The sequence below is a fragment of the Rhinopithecus bieti genome, unplaced genomic scaffold (assembly GCF_001698545.2).
Source record: "Rhinopithecus bieti isolate Rb0 unplaced genomic scaffold, ASM169854v2 scaffold_9899, whole genome shotgun sequence".
NCBI lineage: Eukaryota > Metazoa > Chordata > Mammalia > Primates > Cercopithecidae > Rhinopithecus > Rhinopithecus bieti.
In genome coordinates this window covers 3,002,279-3,024,303 of record NW_016806979.1, presented here as the reverse complement: position 1 = coordinate 3,024,303, position 22,025 = coordinate 3,002,279, and the positions used below count along the sequence as shown (strand labels likewise).

Sequence of the window (22,025 nt, the reverse complement as noted above, 5' to 3'; positions counted from 1 at the left end):
TTCACGCCATTCCCGAGTAGCTGGGACTACAGGCGCCCGCCACCTCGCCCGGCTGGTTTTGTATTTTTAGTAGAGACGGGGTTTCACCGTGTTAGCCAGGATGGTCTCCATCTCCTGACCTCGTGATCCGCCCGTCTCGGCCTCCCAAAGTGCTGGGATTACAGGCTTGAGCCACCGCGCCCGGCCGCCGCAGTCTGGTCTTGAACTCCTGGGCTCAACCAATCCTCCCGCCTCAACCTCCCAAAGTGCTGGGATTACAGGCATGAGCCACCGCGCCCGGCCTCCCGTTCCATATTTGTAGCTCCTTTCTCCAACAGGGAGAAGCCTGGCCCCATGATCCTTACTATATTCACCAATGTGATCAATCCCCCTAGATGTGACCTGTCTCCCACTTTCACTGCCTTGGCTGCCCCGACCCCCAGCATAGCTTTGGTTTCAGTTGTTCTGGAAGGGGAGATGGGAGTGTGGAAGGGAGGCAGGGAAAGAGGCTGCTTTATACTTCTGAGCACTGACTATGGGCTAGACACCGTTCTGTGTTGTCTTAGGATAACAACCCTATGACATAGGAACTATGATTGTGCCCATTGTACGGATGAGGAAACTGAGAGGTGAAAGGTCATCGCATAGTCACTCAGCTGTTGTGGCAAATGGTAGCTCTTGCTTCAAAGCCACCGTTCTGAACCACAAGGCACCCATCCCTCCTACTCCCCCACCCTGGGAAACCTGAAAGAGTTTCTAAAAGTCACTTTGGAGGACATCATGCTTCAGTATTCGGTGAGCCCTAATTAAGTTTTATGATCGCAAGTGACAAATATAAAACCAAAACCACTTTTAAGAGTTTATCAACAACAACAGGCCCAGCCTAGTGGCTCATGGCTGTAATCCCAGCACTTTGGGAGGCCGAGGCAGGCGGATCACTTGAAACCAGGAGTTCAAGACCAGCCTGGCCAACATGGTGAAACCCCGTCTCTACCAAAAATGCAAACATCAGCCGGCGTGGTGGCGCACGCCTGTAATCCCAGCTACTCAGGAGGCTGAGGCAGGAGACTTGCTTGAACCCAGGAGGCAGAGTTTGCAGTGAACTAAGATCGCGCCACTGCACTCCAGCCTGGGCGACAGAGCGAGATGCCATCTCAAAACAACAACAACAACAACAACAACAAAAAAAAAAAAAAAAAAACCCTGAAAAACAGAGCTGGGGAAAGCCATTAAGGGGAGGGTTTCTCATAACAAAACCTATCAGAAAAGACTCTGCAAAACCCACAGTGTTGCACAGAGGTCATCATAACCTTTCAAAACAAAAACAAAAAAAAAACACTTCCGCAAGGACAGCTGCCCAGAACTGCCTGTCGAAACTTCAAGTGATGCCACCCTGTTGTTGATCCTTACAGCCAAGGAGAATTATCGCAAAACAATTATGTCATCCTCCTCATTTTTCCTTTATTGACTTTCATCTTCCTTTACCTCCCTGAATACAAACATAATTTCCTATGGCACCTGTATTCCCACTGCAATGCCCTATCCCCAAATAAATATCAGTTTCCTTTATGGAACCTCTCTCTGTTTGTTATTTAGGATGATACATTGCTCAAAGTTTAACGTAATTGTTAAAGTAATAGGAAATCACTTGGATATAAAGATCATCATTTGACTTTTGCAAATGTTCAAAATGGAAAACATCTACCTCTCCCTCGCCCAGGGAATTCAGAAGTGGTTCCCCCAGCTCACACCTGTAATCCCAGCACTTTGGGAGGCCAAAGCGGAAAGGCTGAATGAGGCCAGGAGTTTGAGACCAGCTAGGGAACATAGCCAGACCCCACCTCTAAATAAAATATTAAAAAGTTAAGCCAGTGTGGTGGTGTGCACCTGTAGTCCCAGCTCTCTGGAGGCTAAGGAGGGAGGATCACTTGAGCCCAGAGGTTGGGGGTTGCAGTGAGCTATGATTGCAACACTGCACGTCAGCCTAGGTGGCAGAGTGAGACCCTTACTCAATAATAATAAAAATAATAATAAAGGAGTGGTTTCTGCCTGTCTGGATCTGTAGCTAAGTGTAAACACCCAGGCACGAGAATGCGTGGGTCATGGGATCTTTTGCTCCCACATGCTGAGCGCCTCAAGGACGGGAAACCACGATTCTGAGCACCCTCTTCATGAAAGCATGCGGGAAAGCCTCAGCTCCCAGCCAGGGTCTCCCAAGAGGACTGTTTCCTCTTCTCTCCTTTCAAACCAGCCCCCTTTAGGGAAATTTCAGTAAGAAAATGTCTTCGCTTCATAAAAACACCCGACTCGATTTTAACTTTATTTATTTATTTTTGAGAAGGGGTCTTCCTCTGTTGCCCCTGCTGTAATGCAGTACTGTGATCTCCACTCACTGCAACCTCCACCTCCAGGGTTCAAGCGATTCTTGTGCCTCAGCCTCCCAAGTAGCTGGAATTACAGGCATGCACCACCACACCTGGCTAATTTTTGCATTTTTAGTAGAAACGGGGTTTCACCATGTTACCCAGGTTGGTCTCGAACTCCTGGCCTCAAGTGATTCACCTGCCTCGGTCTCCCAAAGTGCTGGGATGACAGGCATGAGCCACCGTGCCCGGCTAGGTTTTTTAAAAAACACACAGGTGACTATATTTTGAGTCTGACAACTTTCACAAATGTAATGAGTTAAAATTGAATAACTTCTCAGTGGCAGTTAATCCCTTGTTGACTTAGTTTGGGTTGTTCTTGCCACAGACAGGATCCACAGGGGAGCCCCAGGGGCAGGTGCTCCCGATGGGCGCATGGCACCGCTTCCGGCTGAGCCACTGGAGCAGCATGGAGTCCTCGGACCTGGAGGAGTTCATCCCACAGGAGCCAGGTGCCGCCCACCCGCTGAGGTCATCCTGCTGTGGCGGCAATGAGCCACCTGCACGGGCCCTTCTGTGCAAGGGACGCCACTCATTTGTCATCCGTTCGTTACCTGTTTACTGAGTGGCTATGAGCTGAAAGAGAAAAATCTCATTAACAGATATGGATAACATTTATTGGGCGTTTACTGTTTTATCTCATTTAATCCTAACAGTGACTGATGAAGTAGGAACCTTTCTGCATTTAACAGACAGTTCCCCTAAGGGCATTAAGGAACTGCTTCGATTAAGTGACAGAATGCAGCCTTCGCTGAGATTCTGTGATGCCCAGCCCCATCTTCTGACGGCCATTTCTCGCTGCCTCCTGGTCTCAGAGCAAGGCATGCCGTGACAGCACCCCCAGGCCTGAATCTGTCTGCTGACTTTCAAAGGCTTTCCAGAACCCCCGTCTTCTTACGTAGTCCTGGCATCCCAGTACTGTGGACACGGGAGGGCAGATCAGGAAGCTGCAAATTCCCTGTGGTACCAACTTGCAGCCAGTCCAAAACCTCGCATTACTTGCAAATGACATGAAAATAGCACCTGTCTAAATTAGTAAAAAACAGGCTGGGCACCGTGGCTCACGCCTGGAATCCCAGCACTTTGAGAGGCCAAGGCCGGGGGATCACCTGAGGCCAGGAGTTCAAGACCAGCCTGGCCAACATGGCGAAACCCCATCTCTACTAAAAAATACAAAAATTAGCCAGGCGTGGTGGCAGGCGCCTGTAATTCCAGCTACTTAGGAGGCTGAGATAGGAGAATCACTTGAACCTGGGAGGTGGAGGTTGCAATGAGCCAAGACTGAGCCACTGCATTCCAGCCTGGGCAACAAGAGCGAGACTCTATCTCAAAAACACAAAACAAAACATAATTAGCCAAGCGTAGTGGTGCGTACCTGTCATCCCAGCTACTTGTCACTCCCGAGGGACTGAGGGAAGCTGAGGCAGAAGAACCACTTGAACCTGGGAGGTAGAGGTTGCAGTAAGCTGAGATCGCACCACTGCACTCCAGCCTGAGCGACAGGGCAAGACCCTGTCTCTAAATAAGTAAACAAATAAATAAATTAGTACAAAACAGAACAGGGATCCCTCCAACCTAGAATTATGTAAAGGCCAAAACTAGAGCCTCATTTATTATTTCCTTTCTTTTGCAGTCTTATCAGCTGTTTCACATTTTTTAAAAAATTCAAATCTAGGCTGGGCGCAGTGGCTCATGCCTGTAATCCCAGCACTTTGGGAGGCCGAGGCGGGTGGATCACAAGGTCAGGAGTTTGAGACCAGTCTGGCCAACATGGTGAAACCCCGTCTCTACTAAAAATACAAAAATTAGCCGGACATGGTGGCGGGTGCCTGTAATCCCAGCTACTCAGGAGGCTGAGGAAGGAGAATCGCTTGAACCCGGGAGGCGGAGGTTGCAGTGAGCCGAGATCCCACCACTGCACTCCAGCCTGGGCGACAGAGTGAGACTCTGTCTGGAAAAAAAAAAAAAAAAAAATGGTATCTAATCCACTAGTTAAGTGACCACCTTTCTATTCACTCTTTATGTGTAAAGAAGCCTCTCAAAAATAATTTCCTTCCTGCCTACCTTTAAAACGGGGCCCTTTCTCTGGGATGCGCTGAGTCAGTGAATAAAAGATGGTGTAAATGATGTTTCTGACCCACAAGCCGTTTGGATGCTTTTGCTGTCACCTTCCCATCATGGTGCAGGAGGCATGACAGCAGCTGTGCCGTTGACGCCCCAGAAGAGAATCACTGAGCCTTCTCTCCAGCAGCTCGGCAATGTGTCGCTGTCTCTCCCCACAGTGATCCCCCCAAGGGTGCCCAATGCCCACCCCAGGGAAGGAGACCAGCCAGTGTTCCAGGACCAGATCCAGCAGCCCAGTTCCGAGGAAGAGGCCGTGGCAGAGAGCGTGGAGTCCGAGGGGAGTGACGAGGAAGGAGAAGATGAAGGATCCCGACTGGTGGTTTTGGACCCAGACCACGTAAGGAAGCCTTCCCGGGTTTTACTTTGCATACACAGATGGAGAATGACTCAGGCCCCTTTCTCTGCCTGCGCTGTGACCCACTGCTGACCCCACATGCTGTACTTGTATCTCGCCTGTTCACTGCACCGTTTATAGGCACTGATTGACCTGCCTCTCCGTAGGGTACTCTCTTCTAACATTGGTACAGGTAAGGCCTGTGTTTCTCAACCCCTGCCCTGTGGGGCCGGGTCATTCTGTGCTGTGCCTTGTGTGGTGTTGAACGGCATCCCTGAGGTCCCCCCACTACATGCCAGGAGCATCCCCCCTCTGGTTGTGACCATCAAAAATGTCTCCAGGCCAGGCGTGGTAGCTCACGCCTGTAATCCCAGCACTTTGGGAGGCCAAGGTGTGTGGATCACCTGAGGTCAGGAGTTCAAGACCAACCTGGCCAACATGGTGAAACCCCGTCTCTACTAAAAATACACACACACACAAAAAAAATTAGCTGGGCATGGTGGTGAGTACCTGTAAACCCTGCTACTTGGGAGGCTGAGGCAGGAGAATCGCTTGAACCCAGGAGGTGGAGGTTGCAGTGAGCCAAGATGGCACCACTGCATTTCAGCCTGGGCAACAAGAGCGAAACTCGCTCTCAAAAAAATAAAAAAGTCTCCAGTCATTGCCAATGTTGGGGGTGTGGGGCCCATCTTGGGAGCCACTGGGCACCAATTGGATCGCAGCTCCCTGCTCTACCCACTGGCAAGGGGAAAAGGCAGATGTTGATTTCGTTCACCCATCAGGAAAGCTGCAGAGCTCCAGGAGCTGCAGGAAGGAACTGGGGGCTGCAGGGGGAGGTTCTGTCCCCAGACCACTGCTCCACCCACCCTCTGGCCCCAGCTCACCATCATTTTGCCAAAATATGCATTCAGTTCTGCAAGTGCCTGAGATGAGACCATGAGGTGCCGTTAATTTGTGGCTTCCAGAGTAAGAATCCCAAGCAGAAGCAGGGAGCACTCCACATGGAAGTCGCCTCTGGCCCACCAGAGGGAGACCTGTGGCCGTGTGGGCTGAGCCCTGGGTTGGGCAGGAGGGTAACCAGGAAGGTAACCGCCTGTGGTTTTTCCATTGTTCTAGCCCCTGATGGTAAGATTCCAGGCTGCCCTGAAGAACTACCTGAACCGACAGATCGAAAAGTTGAAGCTGGACCTCCAAGAGCTGGTGTGTATCTGTCCAGCCTCCCACCCCGGCCGGATGCCCGCGTCCTGGTGACCCTGTTTCTCTCTCTGGTCCAGGTCGTGGCTACCAAGCAGAGCCGAGCCCAGCGGCAGGAGCTGGGGGTGAATCTCTATGAGGTGCAGCAGCACCTGGTACACCTGCAGAAACTGTTGGAGAAGAGTCACGACCGCCACTCAGTCGCCTCGAGCGAGCGCAGGCAGAAGGAGGAGGAGCTGCAGGGCGCCCGCACACTCTACACCAAGACCTGCGCCGCCGCCAACGAGGAGCGCAAAAAGCGTAAGGCAACCCCGCGGCCCCACACGCCATCGGGTCCTGGAGGGGTTCCCAGGGGTGTCCCCATGTACCATGGCCAGGCACCTAGAAAAGTAAGATGTGTGTGTGTCCTGGAAGGATTCCCACCCTTTTAAGGAGGGGAAGGCACGTAAATCAAATGTCTTTTTGCTGTTATTTGAAATGGAGTCTTACTCTGTCACCCAGGCTGGAGTGCAGTGGCTCGATCTTGGCTCACTACAACCTCCCCCTTCCAGGATCAAGCCAGTCTCCTGGCTCAGCCTCCCGAGTAGCTGGGATTACAGGCACCTGCCACCATGCCTGGCTATTTTTTGTATTTTTAGTAGAGACAGGGTTTCACCATGTTGGCCAGGCTGCTCTCGAACTCCTGACCTCAGGTGATCCGCCTGCCTCAGCCTCCCAAAGTGCTGGGATTACGGGCATGAGACACTGCGCCCGGTCATACATATGTTAAATGGCACCTCTCAGGACAAAGCAGCAAATGCTGAAGCTGCTAACAGCCAGGGTGTAGAGACTCAAAACTGGGAGAGACAGGTGGGCTGCAGAGGTCCAAGGACAGGCAAGACCAGGAGGCAAGAGCAGACCAGGGGTGCTGGAGGGTTTCGACAGGTGCGAATGCAAGGGTGAGGCCGGGGCTGGCACGACAGTGAGACCATAGCCCGGGGCCCAACCACCGCAGGATGTGTGCGGCAGGTCAGCGGGTAGCTTTGAATCAGATAAGACAGTGAGGGCTACGGCACATGCTATGCAACATTACCACTAAAGCAGTGTGCTTGCACAGAGCTGGTCATGTAGGTGACCGGGCACAGTGGCTTCCTCTTGTGGCTATGTAGTATTTCCGTCTTTATGCTTTTTGATGTTTTCAACTTTCTCAGTCAACTCTGTATTACTCTTATCATGGGGAAATGGCCTACACAAACCTGGAAGAAGACAGAAGCGCACGGCCATCCCAGCTGTTCTGGAAAGAAACATTTTAAACCCTGAGAAAAGTGGAAGAGGTTTCTGGAAATTTCAGAGTTAGGGTAAGTGGGCACTTACCAAGAACCTCTCTCCAGTTACCATCAAATGAACAGAAAACACCAAAAGGAAAGAACATGACATCCATGCTGAACTGAAAGAACCGCATCCTCCAGAAGTAACAGAATTTAGACCCTCCTGAAGGAGGACGCATGCCCCCACCTGCTCCCCACACCTGCAGTGAGGCTGGAGCTGTGGAGCTGGGGTAGAGCACCCGCCGGCTCCCCTCTGCTCAGCAAGGCTGGAGCCATGGAGCTGGGGTTGAGTGCCTGCCGGCTGCCCTCTGCTAGGGCTCAAAGCGTGGGTGGGATTCTGAAAAGATCTAAACACTCTGGTGGACTCTGCTTCCTGGAGATTAGGAAAGGGCTGGAGCCAAGGCTCTTCAACCTGGCAAGACCTGCCTCAAATAGCACCATCTCTGCCTTCTCAGAACTGAAGAATTTGGGCAGCGGTCCCGGCCCTGACCGGGGGTCAGCCACCACTGCACAGTCCCTTAGGTGAGACGTGGGGTCTAGCCCCTGGAGAAAGCCCACGGTCACCTGCCTCATCTGGGAGGGAGACGGAGCCCATCAGTCACTGTATTAGGGTTCTCTAGAGGGACAGAACTAGCAGGATGGATATATAGAGAAAGGGGAGTTTATTCAGTATTAACACAGGATCACAAGGTCCACAATAGGCCAGCAGCAGGCTGAGGAGCAAGGAGAGCCAGTCTCAGTTCCAAAAATGAAGAACCTGGAGTCGAATGTTCAAGGGCAGGAAGCATCCAGCACAGGAGAAAGATGTAGGCTGAGAGGCTACACCAGTCTCTCTTTCCACATTTTTCTGCCTGCTTATACTCCAGCTGCACTGGCAGCTGGTTAGGGGGTGCCCACTCAGATGGAGGGTGGGTCTGCCTTTTCCCAGGCCACTGACTCAAATGTTCATCTCCTTTGGCAACACCCTCACAGACACACCCAGGATCGATACTTTGTATCCTTCAATCCAATCAAGTTGACACTCAGTATTAATTAGCCATCACAGTCACTAAACCTTCACGCCAAAATGTCCAAAATGTGAGTTACCAACCGGAGATCCCCAGACCTGAGAGGAGACTGAGCTGAACAGACAGGCAAGCCCAGCCCTGATTCCAAAAACAGAGCGTGCGGAGGCACCAACTGGGAGTCTCATGAGATTTTAGAGGACGTTGTGTCTGTAAAGAGAACAAAGTGTTAGGAAAAGGGGTACATGAAATTTAAAAATATAACCATCATCCCCCCAAAAGGCACTAACTAGACAAATGAATGCGTTGAAAACTGAATTTCTTAACTAAAAAGCCAGTTTGAGGAATCTTCCCTGGAAATAGAGCAAACCCCAAAATGTTGGATATCTTGAGGAGGAGATAAAAGACATGGACAATAGATCAGAAAAATCAAATCAATGTCCATAAGAGAGAGATTTCAGGAGATGAGAGGCAATAGCCAATGACCAGGAGAACAGATGCGTGAGTTCACGAGACAGAAAGACTCGTGACAGGCCATGCAGCTGAAAGAGGAAATGAACCTCCCCAGACATTGCTGGTGAGATTTCCAAATTCCACGGCAAAAGAAAAAATGCTGCAGGCTTCTAGGCGGGAAAACCCAGATGGCCTCTTGAGGCTGGGCCTGGGCTGCGTTTACATCAAGATCTCCATCAGCTGCCCCTCGGAGGAACCAGGGAGAGCTCAATACCACCAGGACCCAGCCCAGCCCAGATTTCAGATTGATTTGTTCTGGGAAGGATGAGGCATTATTTGTTTTTTTCTTTTTTACCCTTAAGCTTCCAGATGATGCTAACATGTGGCCAGGGCTGAGAATCGCAGAACTTAAATATAAATAGCAGGATGTCAATGCATACAGAATTCTTGTATTTTTTTTTTTTTTTTTTTGAGATGGAGTCTCTCTCTGTCGCCCAGGCTGGAGTGCAATGACGTGATCTCAGTTCACTGCAACCTCCGCCTGCTGGGTTCAAGCGATTCTCCTGCCTCAGCCTCCCAAGTAGCTGGGACTACAGGCACATGCCACCATGCCTGGCTAATGTTTGTTTTTTTGTAGATACGGGGTTTCACCATGTTGGTCAGGCTGGTCTTGAACTCCTGACCTTGTGATCTGCCCACCTCGGCCTCCCAGTGCATGCAGAATTCTAAGGGAGAAGGATCATTAGCATTTGACCTGCATGTCAGTTATAGACTCTGGAAATTAACAACGGGAAGTCCACGCGTGAAGACTTCCAGTTGCAACCAAATCTGCTCGGACAAAACCTGTGACAGAGTTTATTTACATTTCCACAAACAGGCCTGAAAACAGACATTCTATTTGAGAAGCTCAAAGGAGGGAAATAAGCTGAAAGAAGTAGACAAAGAAACCAATAAAGATCAAAAGCAGAAGCTGATGAAATAAATCAAAAATGAATTGACTTGATAAATAAAACTGCCTTTTTTTAATGACCAATAAGCCTTACACACTGCTGGCTTGTCTGGCAATAAAAAGGAGATCATGCAAGTCACAATGTTGGGAATGAGGACAACTTGGGGGAGGGTTTTGTTTTGTTTTTTTAATTTCAAGAATGCTATGCATTGCACTAGTTACATCATGGAACAAACTGAAAATGTCAAAAATCTGTTTTCTCTAAATGCACCCATATTGGAAGATGTTACGGAAGGCTTCTAGTAACCTTCAAGGAACAAACAGTTCCCGTGTTATCAAAGCTCCAGGGGATGGAAGATTCCGGAAACTCCCCGCAGGCTGGTCCTGCGATGCTTAGTGAAAGCCTGGCTGCAAATGCTAACAGCATACAAACGGGAAACTGTAAAGTGGTCCCACGTATGAAGAGTGAAAATCCTGAACAAAACGTTAGCAAAATAAGTAGGATTTACTTCTGGAATTCACGCAGGAGTAATTCACAATTAGGAAATCTACTAATTTCATGCATTATATTTATAAATTAAAGGATGGAGGCAGGACGCGGAAGCTCATGCCTGTAATTCCAGCACTTTGGGAGGCCAAGGCGGGCAGATTACCTGAGGTCAGGAATTCAAGACCAGCCTGCCCAACATGGTGAAACCCTGTCTTTACTAGCAATACAAAAAATTAGCCAGGTGTGGTGGCAGGCACCTGTAATCCCAGCTACTCAGTAGGTTGAGGCAGGAGAATTGCCTGAGCCCGGAAGACAGAGGTTGCAGTGAGCTGAGATTGTGCCACTGCACTCCAGCCTGGCCAACAAAAAAAGGCTTCCTGGGTGGGTGCCACATGGGTATTTAATAAAATTCATCATCCATCCCAAAGTAGGATAGAAGGAAAGTTCTAAGTATTTATCAGAAGCTAACAAGAAAATGTGATCCAGTGGAAAGACTAGACTTAAAATCAGGAATGAGATGAGGCGGCCTGCTAGCACAGCAGTTACCCCAGACTGTTTTGGAGGCTCCAGCAACACAAAGAAAATAAGAGAAAGAAATGAGATATGGATCTGGGAATGAAATACTGAAATTCTCAACCTCTACTAATAAAAAAAAAAAGTCAGTAGAAACAGTAAGAAATCAATAAAGTAGCTGGATACCAGCTCTCTTCTACACCAGTAATATAGTAAGAGAATTACCATTTTTTTTTTTTTTTTTTTTTTTTTTTGAGGACGGAGTCTCGCTCTGTCCGCCGCAGCGCCTGGAGTGCAAGTGGCCCAGATCTCCAGCTCACTGCAAAGCTCCGTCTCCCCGGGTTCACGCCCAATTCTCCTGGCCTCAGCCCTCCCGAATGGCTGGGACTCAGCAGGCGCCCGCCAAGCAAACTTGCCCGGCATAGTTTTTTGTATTTTTTTTTTTTATAGAAGAGACGGGGTTTCACCGAGTTAGCCAGGATGGTCTCGATCTCCTGAGCTCGTGATCCACCCGTCTCGGCCTCCCAAAGTGCTGGGATTACAGGCATGAGCCACCGCGCCCGGCCAGGAATTACAATTTTTAAAAAAGCTCATTCATAATAGCTATAACAACTTTAAAATAAGTCCAGGAATAAGTCCAACAAGGAATAAGTGAGCCTATCTGAAGAAAAACAAGAAATTTTATGAAAGGTCATAAAACAGATCTAAATAAATGGAGTGCCCACGTTACCAGCCGGGAAGATGCCTGATATAAAAATGCCATTTCCCTCCAAATTAGCAATAAATCCATTGCAATTCCCATTACCATCCGTGGTGAGATGTTTTGGTGAACCTAAATTTATTCAACATAATTATTTACTTATTTTGGAAAAGTAATGATTCAAAATGCAAGAGCTAGCTCTACAACGAAAAGGAAGTTTTCCTCTCTTTGCCCCTCTCCCACCCAGCCACCAGGGCCCTCCACAGAGGCAACGTAGATTCTCGTGGATTCTTTTTGCTTTTGTTTTTTTCAAGACAGCATCTTGCTCTGTCGCCCAGGCTGGAGTGCAACGGCGCAGTAGCCTCGAACTCCCAGCCTTAAGTGACCCTCACACCTCAGTTTCCCAAGTAGCTAGGACTATGCACGTGCAACCAGGTCTGGCTAATTCTCTCTCTCTCTCTGTATATATATACACACACACACACACACACACACATATATATGTATATAGAGAGAGACCAGCCTGCATATATATGTGTGTGTGTGTGTGTGTGTGTGTGTGTGTGTGTGTGTGTGTGTATAGAGAAAGAGAGAGAGACAGGGTCTTACTGTGTTGCCCAGGTTGGTCTGGAATTCCTGGGCTAAAAAAAAAAAGAATAGCAAGTCCTCAAAGAGAATTTAAAGGAAATTTACTTTGAAATTTAGCTACTGCAAACTATACTGCACAGGTTGCTTTTTTTTTTTTTTTTGAGACAGAGTCTCACTTTGTCACCCAGGCTGTAGTGCAGTGGCGTGATCCTCCCGCCTCAGCCTCCTGAGTAGCTGGGATTACAGACGTGCACCATCATGCCCTGTTAATTTTTGTAATTTGAATAGAGACAGGATTTCACCATGTTGGCTAGGCTGGTCTTGAGCTCCTGGCCTCAAGTGATTCGCCCACCTCAGCCTCTCAAAGTGCTGGGGTTACAGGTGTGAACCCCCATGCCCAGCCAAAATGGTTTTGTAAGTTTAAGCTGTATCCTTTGAGCACACCTGGCTCCAGGATGATATGCGTCCAGCAGTCTTTTGCCCTGTAATTCAGTTTTCTGTTTGGATCCAGCCGCTGAAAAGGAGTGCTCTGTGTGGTGAGTAAACAAGTACTGACCCACGTGTAGCTCCCTCAATAAATTGGTACTGTAGCTTTAGAAATCCATCTCATGCAAGTTTTGTTAAAGGAATCAGTTCCTCGGGCCTTGGCCTCCTCTGAGAGCACTGACTGTCACTTAATGGGACGGAAGGTGCTGCCTTTTCCAGCCTCGTCCTCTCTGCCCTGCACTGCTGCCTGGCAGTGTCAGTGCAGGGGCGTCTGTGGAGCTCAGCCTGCCCTGGATGCTCTGGTCTCCTCCCGGGGGACTTAAGACTCCACCTAAGGTTGCCAGCCTTTCAGTGGTAAGAAATCTATCCAATCAACCCGAAGCCTTACCACCTGGCACCACTTCAATGTCTCTTTAGACTACCGGGAGGATCTCTGAGACTTGTTGGGGAATGGAACAGCTTGTTGCAATTTGTGGATGTAGATTCCGTATATTTTTGTCTCTTCCACGAGATTGTAAACTCTTTGCTGACAAAGTCTGGGTCTTGATAGTTTAAAAGCAGTTTCCCACTCTTACCCAAAAATGGCAGGAAGGGTGCCCAGGGCAGCTGTTCCCCGCCTCCTCCTAGGTCTCTGCGTGGGGGACGCTGGGACAGCCTCCCCACGCTCGCTCGCTCTCTTTCTTTCTCTGCCACCACCCCCCTGCCCCACCCGCAGTGGCAGCTCTGCAGACTGAGATGGAGAACTTGGCCTTGCATCTCTTCTACATGCAGAATATTGACCAGGACATGCGGGACGACATCCGTGTGATGAAGCAAGTGGTGAAGAAGGCCGAGACAGAGAGGATCCGGGCAGAAATCGAGAAGAAAAAGCAGGTATTCTGCAAACTCGACACACGTTGAATGATCACCAGACCGTGGAGCTTCAGAAAGGGGCTCAGCCTTGTCTCCTGTGTGAAGGCTGCTGGCCGGAGGGGTGGTGACCGGCCTGGGTGGGCTCGACTTGTATCAAGGGTTGGTAGAGAACAGGCCCTCAGCCACGGACACCTCCTGACGGGGCTGCTTCTCATCCTGTTTCCCAGGACCTGTATGTGGACCAGCTCACCACTCGAGCCCAGCAGCTGGAAGAAGACATTGCCCTGTTTGAGGCTCAGTACTTGGCCCAAGCTGAGGACACCCGGATTTTAAGGAAAGCAGTGAGTGAGGTAAGAGCAGTCCCTGCCACTCTCGGTGTTTGACCCACCAGTGGGTGCTCATGCACGGGGTGCTGGTGGCTCTACTAGACTGCACCTGCCCGTCTGCTGGATGAGTGACCGCAGCCAACTTACATCTCCTTCAGCATCTGCAAACATTGGGTCCTCCCCATGGCAGGGCCACAGTAGATGCCGACAGGTGGATGGCCCAGATTCCCATTCCTTCCCTGGCTAGTGGATGACAGAAGGCCTCGCAGGGTTCAGGCACTCTAGTCTCTTCATGACCGCCAAGGCCAGCTTGCTGGGGGGATGCTTGGCAAGTTCCTTAGCCTGCAGGGACCTCTTCCAGGGAGGACTGACGTCTTTCTAACAACTCCCCCCACCGTGGGCAGCCAGCCTTCCGGGTAGCACCTACATCTCTGCACCATGTGGAGTAGGGAACGGAGGGGACAAAGCGGGTGGGAGCTGCTCCCTCTCAGCCCCCAATTCAGGTCTGTAGTGGCAGCACCAGAAACCAAAGTTACTGCAACTTAAAAAAAAATATGTGAGTCACCATCTGCATTCACGAGTGCGGGAATGACACGGAGGAAACAATTAACTTTTTGTTTGTTTGTTTGTTTTCTGGGACAGGGTCTCACTCTGTCACCCAGGCTGGAGTACAGTGGTGCAATCTCAGCTCACTGCAACCTCCGCCTCCCGGGTTCAAGCAATTCTTCTGTCTCAGCCTCCAGAGTGGCTGGGACTATAGGCGCCCACCTCCACGCCTGGCTAATTTTTATATTTTTAGTAGAAACAGGGTTTTGCCATATTGGCCAAGCTGGTCTCAAACTCCTGACCTCAGGTGATCCACCCACCTCAGCCTCCCAAAGAGCTGGGATTACAGGCATGAGCCACCGCGCCCAGCCGATGAAAGAGACGAAGAGGACTTGAAGGAACGGATGAGCGCTGTGGGCTCCCAGGGTAAACGGAGGGCCCAGGGCTAGGCGTTACTCATCACTGGTGTCTCCAGCTGCAAATGCAATTAAAGTAGAGCACGTCCCAATCAGAATCCCAGGATCAAACAATCCCTTAATTAACCAAACAATTCTGGAGTTCTGTCTGAAAAATAGATTAGGAAGGCCAGCCAAGAATGGTTTTGGAAGAGAAGATTCACACGGGGCAAGAAACCATCCCACTCTGCTCAGGACCGAGGGGTCCCCAAGACGAGGGACTTTCCACGCTAAGCCCAGGGGGTCCTGGACACAGCAGGATGGCAGCTCACCCTAGCATCACCCCACCAAACATTGAAGTATACAGTAAAGCTCTGGCCAGGCGAGGTGGTGCACACCTGTAATCCCAGAACTTCGGGAGGCTGACGCAGGAGGATGGCTTGAGCCCAGAAGTTCGAGACCAGACTGGGCGACATGGTGAGACCCTGTCTCTACAAAAATAAAATAAAATAATAATAAAACATTAGCCCACCATGGTGGTGTGCACCTGTGGTCCCAGCTACTCAGGAGGCTGAGGCAGGAGGATCACTTGAGCCTGGGAGGTCAAAGCTACAGTGAACTATGATCATACCACTGCATTCCAGCCTGGGCTAAGGAGCAAGACCCTGTCTAAAATAAAACAAAACTATAAAGTTCTAGAGGCTAAAAGAATGTGTTACAAGATAGACAGGCAAAACATTGAGGCCTATGAGATCCCCAAAGCAAGCCAGAGTTTATATAAAAACCTAGTCGATTATAAATTACCAGAGAGTCAATGAATTATGCATCCAATGATGTCGGGACATTTGGTTAATCATTTGGGAAAAAATTAAATCTTTTCCTCATACCAGACGCTAAAATAAATTCCAGATGGAATCAAGTATTTAAATGGGGGAAAATGTGCCAGACGAAAACAAATGAAAATATTTATATAGTCCTGGGCTGGGGAGGCCTTTCGAAGCATAACACCGAAAGCAGGAACCTTAAAGGAAAAGACCAGGAGGGTCTGGGCACGGTGGCCCGCACCTGTAATCCCAGCACTGTGCGAGGCCGAGGCAGGCAGATCCCCTGAGGTCAGGAGTTCAAGACCAGCCTGGCCTAATGGCAAAACCCCATCTCTACTGAAAATGCAAACATTAGCTGGGCGTGGTGGTGCGTGCCTGTGGTCCCAGCTACTTGGGAGGCTGAGACAGGAGAATCGCTTGAACCCAGGAGGCAGAGGTTGCAGTGAGCTGAGATCATGCCATTGCATTTCAGCCTGGGCGACAGAGCCAGAATCCGTCTCAAAAAAACAAAACAAAACAAAAGACTAGGAGGACAATCACACCCTCAACAAAACCTTTGTAGATTAAGGACCCCACAAACCAGACGAAGGCGGGGAGACAGGCAGGAGAAGACAACTCACAGCCTTTTGTAAATCTAGGGATGTGAAGAGATGCCGAAAGCCAAGGAGACGCGCCTGTGTGCTTCCACACCCTAGAGGCAGGTGGGCCACGCGGTTCCTTTTGCACCTGCCGCCCTCTCCTCCATGCAACTCCCCCAGGGAAGGGAGCCGCCCGCACTTCGTTCATTTCTCATTTCCAGCACCCGGAACAGTGTGGGGGCAACAGCAGGCCCCCCGTTCATCGAGTGAAGTCACAAGTAACCAAAGGACAGGGAGTCCCCTACGGAGTTGGCAAAGATAAGGAGAGATGAGCCCTCCCTGCTGTTGACCATGAAAATACAGATTGGCCTTTATCTTTATCAAGATCTTTATCCAGGGCAATATGGTCATATGCAGCCACTCCCTCCCTAACCCTAACCCTAACCCTAACCCTAACCCTAACCCTAACCCCACACCCTGCCATTGCTTAGACTCCATTCCAAGGAACCTAGCAAAGATGTACGCAGATACCATTTTTGTATGTTAAAAGCAGTAAAGCCACCTGTAGTCCCAGCTACTCAGGAGGCTGAAGCAGGAGGATCACTTGTGCCCAGGAGGTCAGGGCTGCAGTGAGCTAAGATTGCACCACTGCACTCCAGCCTGGGCGACAGAGCGAAACCCCTGTCTCCAAATAAATAAACACAATGAACAGAGACTCATGGGGGAGATGGTGCGCATCACCGTGTTCTGTGTCATCGGAAAGAAAGACCCCAAGAAGAGGATGTTAGTGAAGCCCATTTTCATACACCTGTGCATCAGAATACACCCCACCAAAAAGAGCTCTACTGACATGGAAACCTGTCTCAATATTAATTTCTTACTTTCATTGTTTGGAGACAAAGTCTCACTCTGTCACCCAGGCTGGAGTGCACTGGGGCCATCACTGTAGCCTCAAACTTCTGGGTCCAAGCAATCCTTCCACCTCAGCCTCTCAAGTAGGTAGGGCTACAGGCACATGGCACTACATCCTGCTAATTTTTTTATTATTATTATTATTTTTGTAGAGACGGGGTTTCTTTTTGTTGCCCAGACTGGTTGGGAACTCCTGGCCTCAAGCAATCCCGCTGCCTCAACCTCCCAAAGTGCTGGGATTATGGGCAGCACTGGCACAACACACCTGCACCTGGCACAATGCATTAATTTTTAATATGGCTGGGCATGGTGGCTCACGCCTGTAATCCTAGTACTCTGGGAGACCGAGGTGGGCGGATCACCTAAGGGTCAGGAGTTCGAGACCAGCCTGGCCAACATGGTGAAACCCCCGTCTCTACTAAAAATATGAAAATTAGCCAGGTGTGGTGGTGAATGCCTACAATTGCAGCTATTCGGGAGCCTGAGACAGAAGGATTGCTTGAACTCGGAGGCGGAAATTGCAGTGAGCCAAGATCGTGCCATTGCCCTCCAGCCTGGGTGACGAGAGTCTCAAAAAAAAAATGTAATAGCTTATGAAACAATATATAGAATTTGATTTCACACACACACAATCACAGGGGTGAGAAGTTGGAAATGGTTATCTCTAAGTGGTAGGATTACTGGCATTTTCATTTTCTTTTTGCTTATTTGCACATTCTATTCACATTGGCTGAACATTTGCCTTTGTGAAAAACTGAGGTCTAAAGGCACAGGTGATAAAGCCCAGCAGCCATCTTTCCATCTTTATGCCTTGACCTGCACCTCGGTCAACCAGGCCGTGGCCGGCAGCCTTGGGGACACCATGGGGAGGCCCTGCACAGGCTCGGTTTAAGGTGTATCCTGGCTGGATTTGGGTGCCCACCTGCTGCCTGGACCAGCTCCCACTGCCCAATAGCACAGAGCAGCCTCCTTCGTGAATAACTTACCCCAGTACAAAACTGTGACCCAGCAGTCCCACAACTGGGCATTTATCCAAAGGAAAGGGAGTCCGTGCATCCAAGAGACACCTGCACCCCATGGTCAGGCTGGTCTCAGACTCCTGACCTCAGGTGATCCGTCTGCCTCAGCCTCCCTAAGTGCCGGGATTACAGGCATGAGCCGCCGCACCCAGCCTAGTTAACAAGAATGTGTTGTACATTTTCAGATAGCTAGAAGAGAGGATTTTGAATGTTTCCAACTCAAAGAAATAACAATTGCTGGAGGTGACTGATATGCTAATTACCTGATTCAAGCAGTACACAAGTGGTGAAATATCACTCGGTACCCCAGAGAGAGACAGCTGTACCATGTCAGCTACAATGAAAGGAAATACTCCAGACAAAAGGGAAGTCAGTCCCTGGATGTACACAATGTCCCTTCCTAGGCTGCTCGATAATCCTAAGTAAGTGTCTGTGAGAGGAAAAACCAGTCCCCTCATCGTGGTGTACTTAATTCACACCATTTTAGGTTATGTCGTAATGAATAGATGGTTCAGAAACCCTCACAGCCAAGCGTGGTCTCTCCAGGGCGATGGCCTCTCTCATGCCTGGCGCGGCCCTCGGCTCCCCTGTGATGTGCTAACGCACTGTGGCTTCAGTCATTGTCTGCCAAGCTTGTCTGGGTGTCACGGCGTGCAGGCACTTCTGGGACTTGGCGTTCTGCAGGATGCCCCAGTTGGCTGACTCAGGCCGCCGGCTTGCTAAAGTCACAATGCTTTGCATTAGGGGATGACTCATCAAGAATCCCAAACACCACTCAAAGTAAGACCACGATCCAGGCCGTGCTGGGCATGCAGGCCTCAACTCACTTGACCCGACAGCCCCGGGACGTAGGTGCCACTCTTGTACCTATATCACAGCTGGGGACACTGAGGCACAGCAGGTGAGATTCAGCCCAGGCAACTGTACCAGCCTTAACCTCTGTGCCCCGAGCATAAAGGAACTCCCCTTGCCCTTGGAGTAAATTCCTGAACCACCCACCTCGTTTTCAAGCCCCTCCCCTACATGGGCCCAAGCCCTTACTGCAGTTGCCCCTCACTGCCCCCACAATGCCCCTAGACTTCCAGCCTCCGCTCAGCCTGCCTGACCTACCCACCCCTGACTGTCTGGTTGTGCCTCCTCATTCCCAGTCTAGGCAGCCCTGCTTCTCCTGGCCGGACGAGAGCATCCAGGCCTGGTCATTCTTGAGACAAACACCTCCTTCCATCATGGGCTCCCTACAGGAAGTGATGCTGGGCCCATCCCATCCTGTAGGGCCTCAGCCCGAATCAGTGACACCACCAACCCCACAATGATGTTTCACGGATGCTGGCCAGGATTCCCCTCCTCTTCTCCCTTCTCCCCTCCCTCCTCCCTCTCCCCTCTCCCCTTCCCTCTTTTATCTTCCCCCTCCTCCCTCTTTCATTTTCCCCTCCTCCCTCTCCTCCCTCCTCCCTCCTCCCTCCTTCATCTTCCCCTCCTCCCTCCCCTTCCTCCCTCTCCTGCCTCCCTCCCCCTCCTCATTCCCAAGCACCGAGCACCACAGGCCCTGAGCAAAGGCTCCAAGCAGGTGCGGGTTATCCTGAAAGCTACATTCAGGCTTCTGTTTGCCCTCTGTGGATGCATGATCAAGGAAAGTACAGGTGATAGAAGGAAAAGAGGAAGATTTGGGAATGCGAGGCTCTGCTGTTCTTGGGCTTTGCTCGCAAATGAAATGAGACAGCCGTTCCTGCCCTCTCCCCTGTTGGCTGCAGGCCTGCACAGAGATCGATGCCATCTGCATGGAGAAGAGGCGCATCCTGCAGCAGTGGGCCACCAGCCTGGTGGGCATGAAGCACCGTGACGAGGCGCACAGGGCAGTGCTGGAGGCACTCAGGTACTGCAGGGCCACAGGCGGCGAGGACACGCGGGAACCCCAGGGGTCCGTGGCAGGCCCACCCTACGCCCCTCCTTCTGGGTCCACCGGATCTCTGGGACAGAGGGTGCACCTGGAGCCCCGGGTCCAGGCTTCCATCCAGAAAGCTCCCTCATTGTTTGATAAGATTTCAGCGATTCTTAAATCCTTTCCAACACTGCGGCACGGGGAGGAGCGAGGCTTTTCTGCTCAGATTTCCTGGCAGGATTAAGTAGAAACACAGAGAGCAGGGTAAAGAGAAAGGTCTCTTTGGGAGGTAAAGATGTCCCTTAGATTTGCGGTATCACCACCTGAGTGCGGAAACCCCATCCCATCCGATTGTTCTGCCTGAGGGCTGCATTCCAACTGAAACTCTGTTTTAATCTCCGAAGGAAGGGGAGGAAGAGGCCTCCTCCAGGCATCCCGTCACTCCTGGGGATGGATGCGTGGCTCGGGGCGGGGCGTTGGAGACACAGCTGCTGCCTTCATTCCTAAAACCACCCAGGGTGACCAGGTGTCGGGACCCAGAAAGCAAAAGCTGAGCACTGTGGTGGCACGTGGCTCACCCGCTGACTTTAACCTCGCCTCCACCTTTCGTAGTCTCCACCCCTTGTGCCCAGCACAGAGCCTGGCATACAGCAAGCGCTCAAGAAAGGCTGGACCAAGGAATGAGGGATAGGCTGGTCCCACAGCACCCGCAGCCAGGCGGCCCGCAGCAGTCACACAACCAGGAGATGCGTTTCCTTTTGGGTCCTGTGACTAAAGAAACAAAATGAAACCGTTTTGTTTTTAAAAGTTTTAGACCAAAACATTTTCAAATGGATAATGCTGGATTAAACATACTCATTTCCGGCCGAGCGCAGTGTCTCACGCCTGTCATCCCAGCGCTTTGGGAGGCCGAGACAGGCGGATCACGAGGTCAGGAGATCGAGACCATCCTGGCTAACACGGTGAAACGCCGTCTCTACTAAAAATACAAAAAATCAGCCGGGTGTGGTGGCGGTGCCTGTAGTCCCAGCTACTCGGGAGGCTGAGGCAGGAGAATGGCGTGAACCCGGGAGGCGGAGCTTGCAGTGAGCTGAGATCTCGCCACTGCACTCCAGCCTGGGCGACAGAGGAAGACTCCATCTCAAAAAAAAAATATATAAAGGTTTTTAGACCAAAACATTTTCAAATGAATAATGCTGGATTAAACATACTCATTTCCAGCCAGGCATGGTGGCTCACACCTGTAATCCCAACACTTTGGGAGGCCGAGGCAGGTGGATCATGAGGCCAGGAGTTCAAGACCAGCCTGGCCAAGATAGTAAAACCTCGTCTCTACTAAAAATACAAAAATTAACCAGGCATGGTGCGGGCACCTGCAATCCCAGCTACTCGGGAGGCTGAGGCAGAGAATTGCTTGAATTTTAAACAAATTATATAGCATCCTAGTGAGCATAGCATTCCTGGACCTGGTTATCTACAGCAACACCACAATAACAAAGGAACGGGAACACCCTCGGTGCCCCGGGCAGAAAGCTTCCCCGTAGAAGTATCCCAGTGGAATGCCACGTGGTGGAAAGGCGGGAATGAGCGGTGTTTGTATTTTGACTTGGGAAGAGATCCAGCACACGCTGTTAAGTGGAAAAAGCAATGAGGTGCAGAACAGCGTGTGTGGTGTGCTCCCACGGAGCACGAGAGGGAAGGAAGACTGGACGAATGCATACGCTTTCTTGCGATTGCACAGAAATTAGAGAAGGGATCCCAGAAAACCAGGAGCCTTTGCTTGTCGCGGGAGCAGGTGCTGGTGACTGTGGGCCAGGGAGGAGGAGACCTGATCGAATACGATTTTTACAATGTTTTGCAACCAAAAGGAAGCCGTGTCTCTGAGGGCAATGAGGACGGTGTACAGAGAGGACGCTGGTTAGTCTGGGATGCAGGGGAGAGCTGGACCACAGGAACGTCTCAGAGGTGGCGTCTTCCCCTGGGGACGCTGCGGGGTTCACAGGTCATGAGCCTTGGAGAGCCAGGCCAGGTGCCGGACGCTCAGAGAGAAGCCGGTCTTGACTTTTCTCAAGGCCCGAGGCAGCTGAGCAATGTAATTAACAGTCAGGTATTAAGTCCTAGCATTGGGGCAGGAGGAAAAAGCCGCCCAT

At 50.6% G+C, this 22,025-nt stretch overlaps 1 protein-coding gene across 1 annotated transcript in view; it reads left to right on the top strand.

Annotated features, from left to right (window-relative positions):
* The window catches only part of CCDC40 (coiled-coil domain 40 molecular ruler complex subunit), a 68,265-nt gene that overhangs the window by 7,574 nt on the left and 38,666 nt on the right, over window positions 1-22,025 (top strand). The window contains exons 4-10 of the mRNA XM_017879320.1: window positions 2,731-2,854; window positions 4,685-4,863; window positions 5,977-6,060; window positions 6,135-6,354; window positions 13,260-13,417; window positions 13,624-13,746; window positions 19,748-19,869. Of these exons, the coding sequence (XP_017734809.1) occupies window positions 2,731-2,854; window positions 4,685-4,863; window positions 5,977-6,060; window positions 6,135-6,354; window positions 13,260-13,417; window positions 13,624-13,746; window positions 19,748-19,869 (1,010 nt within the window). The remainder of the gene's footprint in view (window positions 1-2,730; window positions 2,855-4,684; window positions 4,864-5,976; window positions 6,061-6,134; window positions 6,355-13,259; window positions 13,418-13,623; window positions 13,747-19,747; window positions 19,870-22,025) is intronic.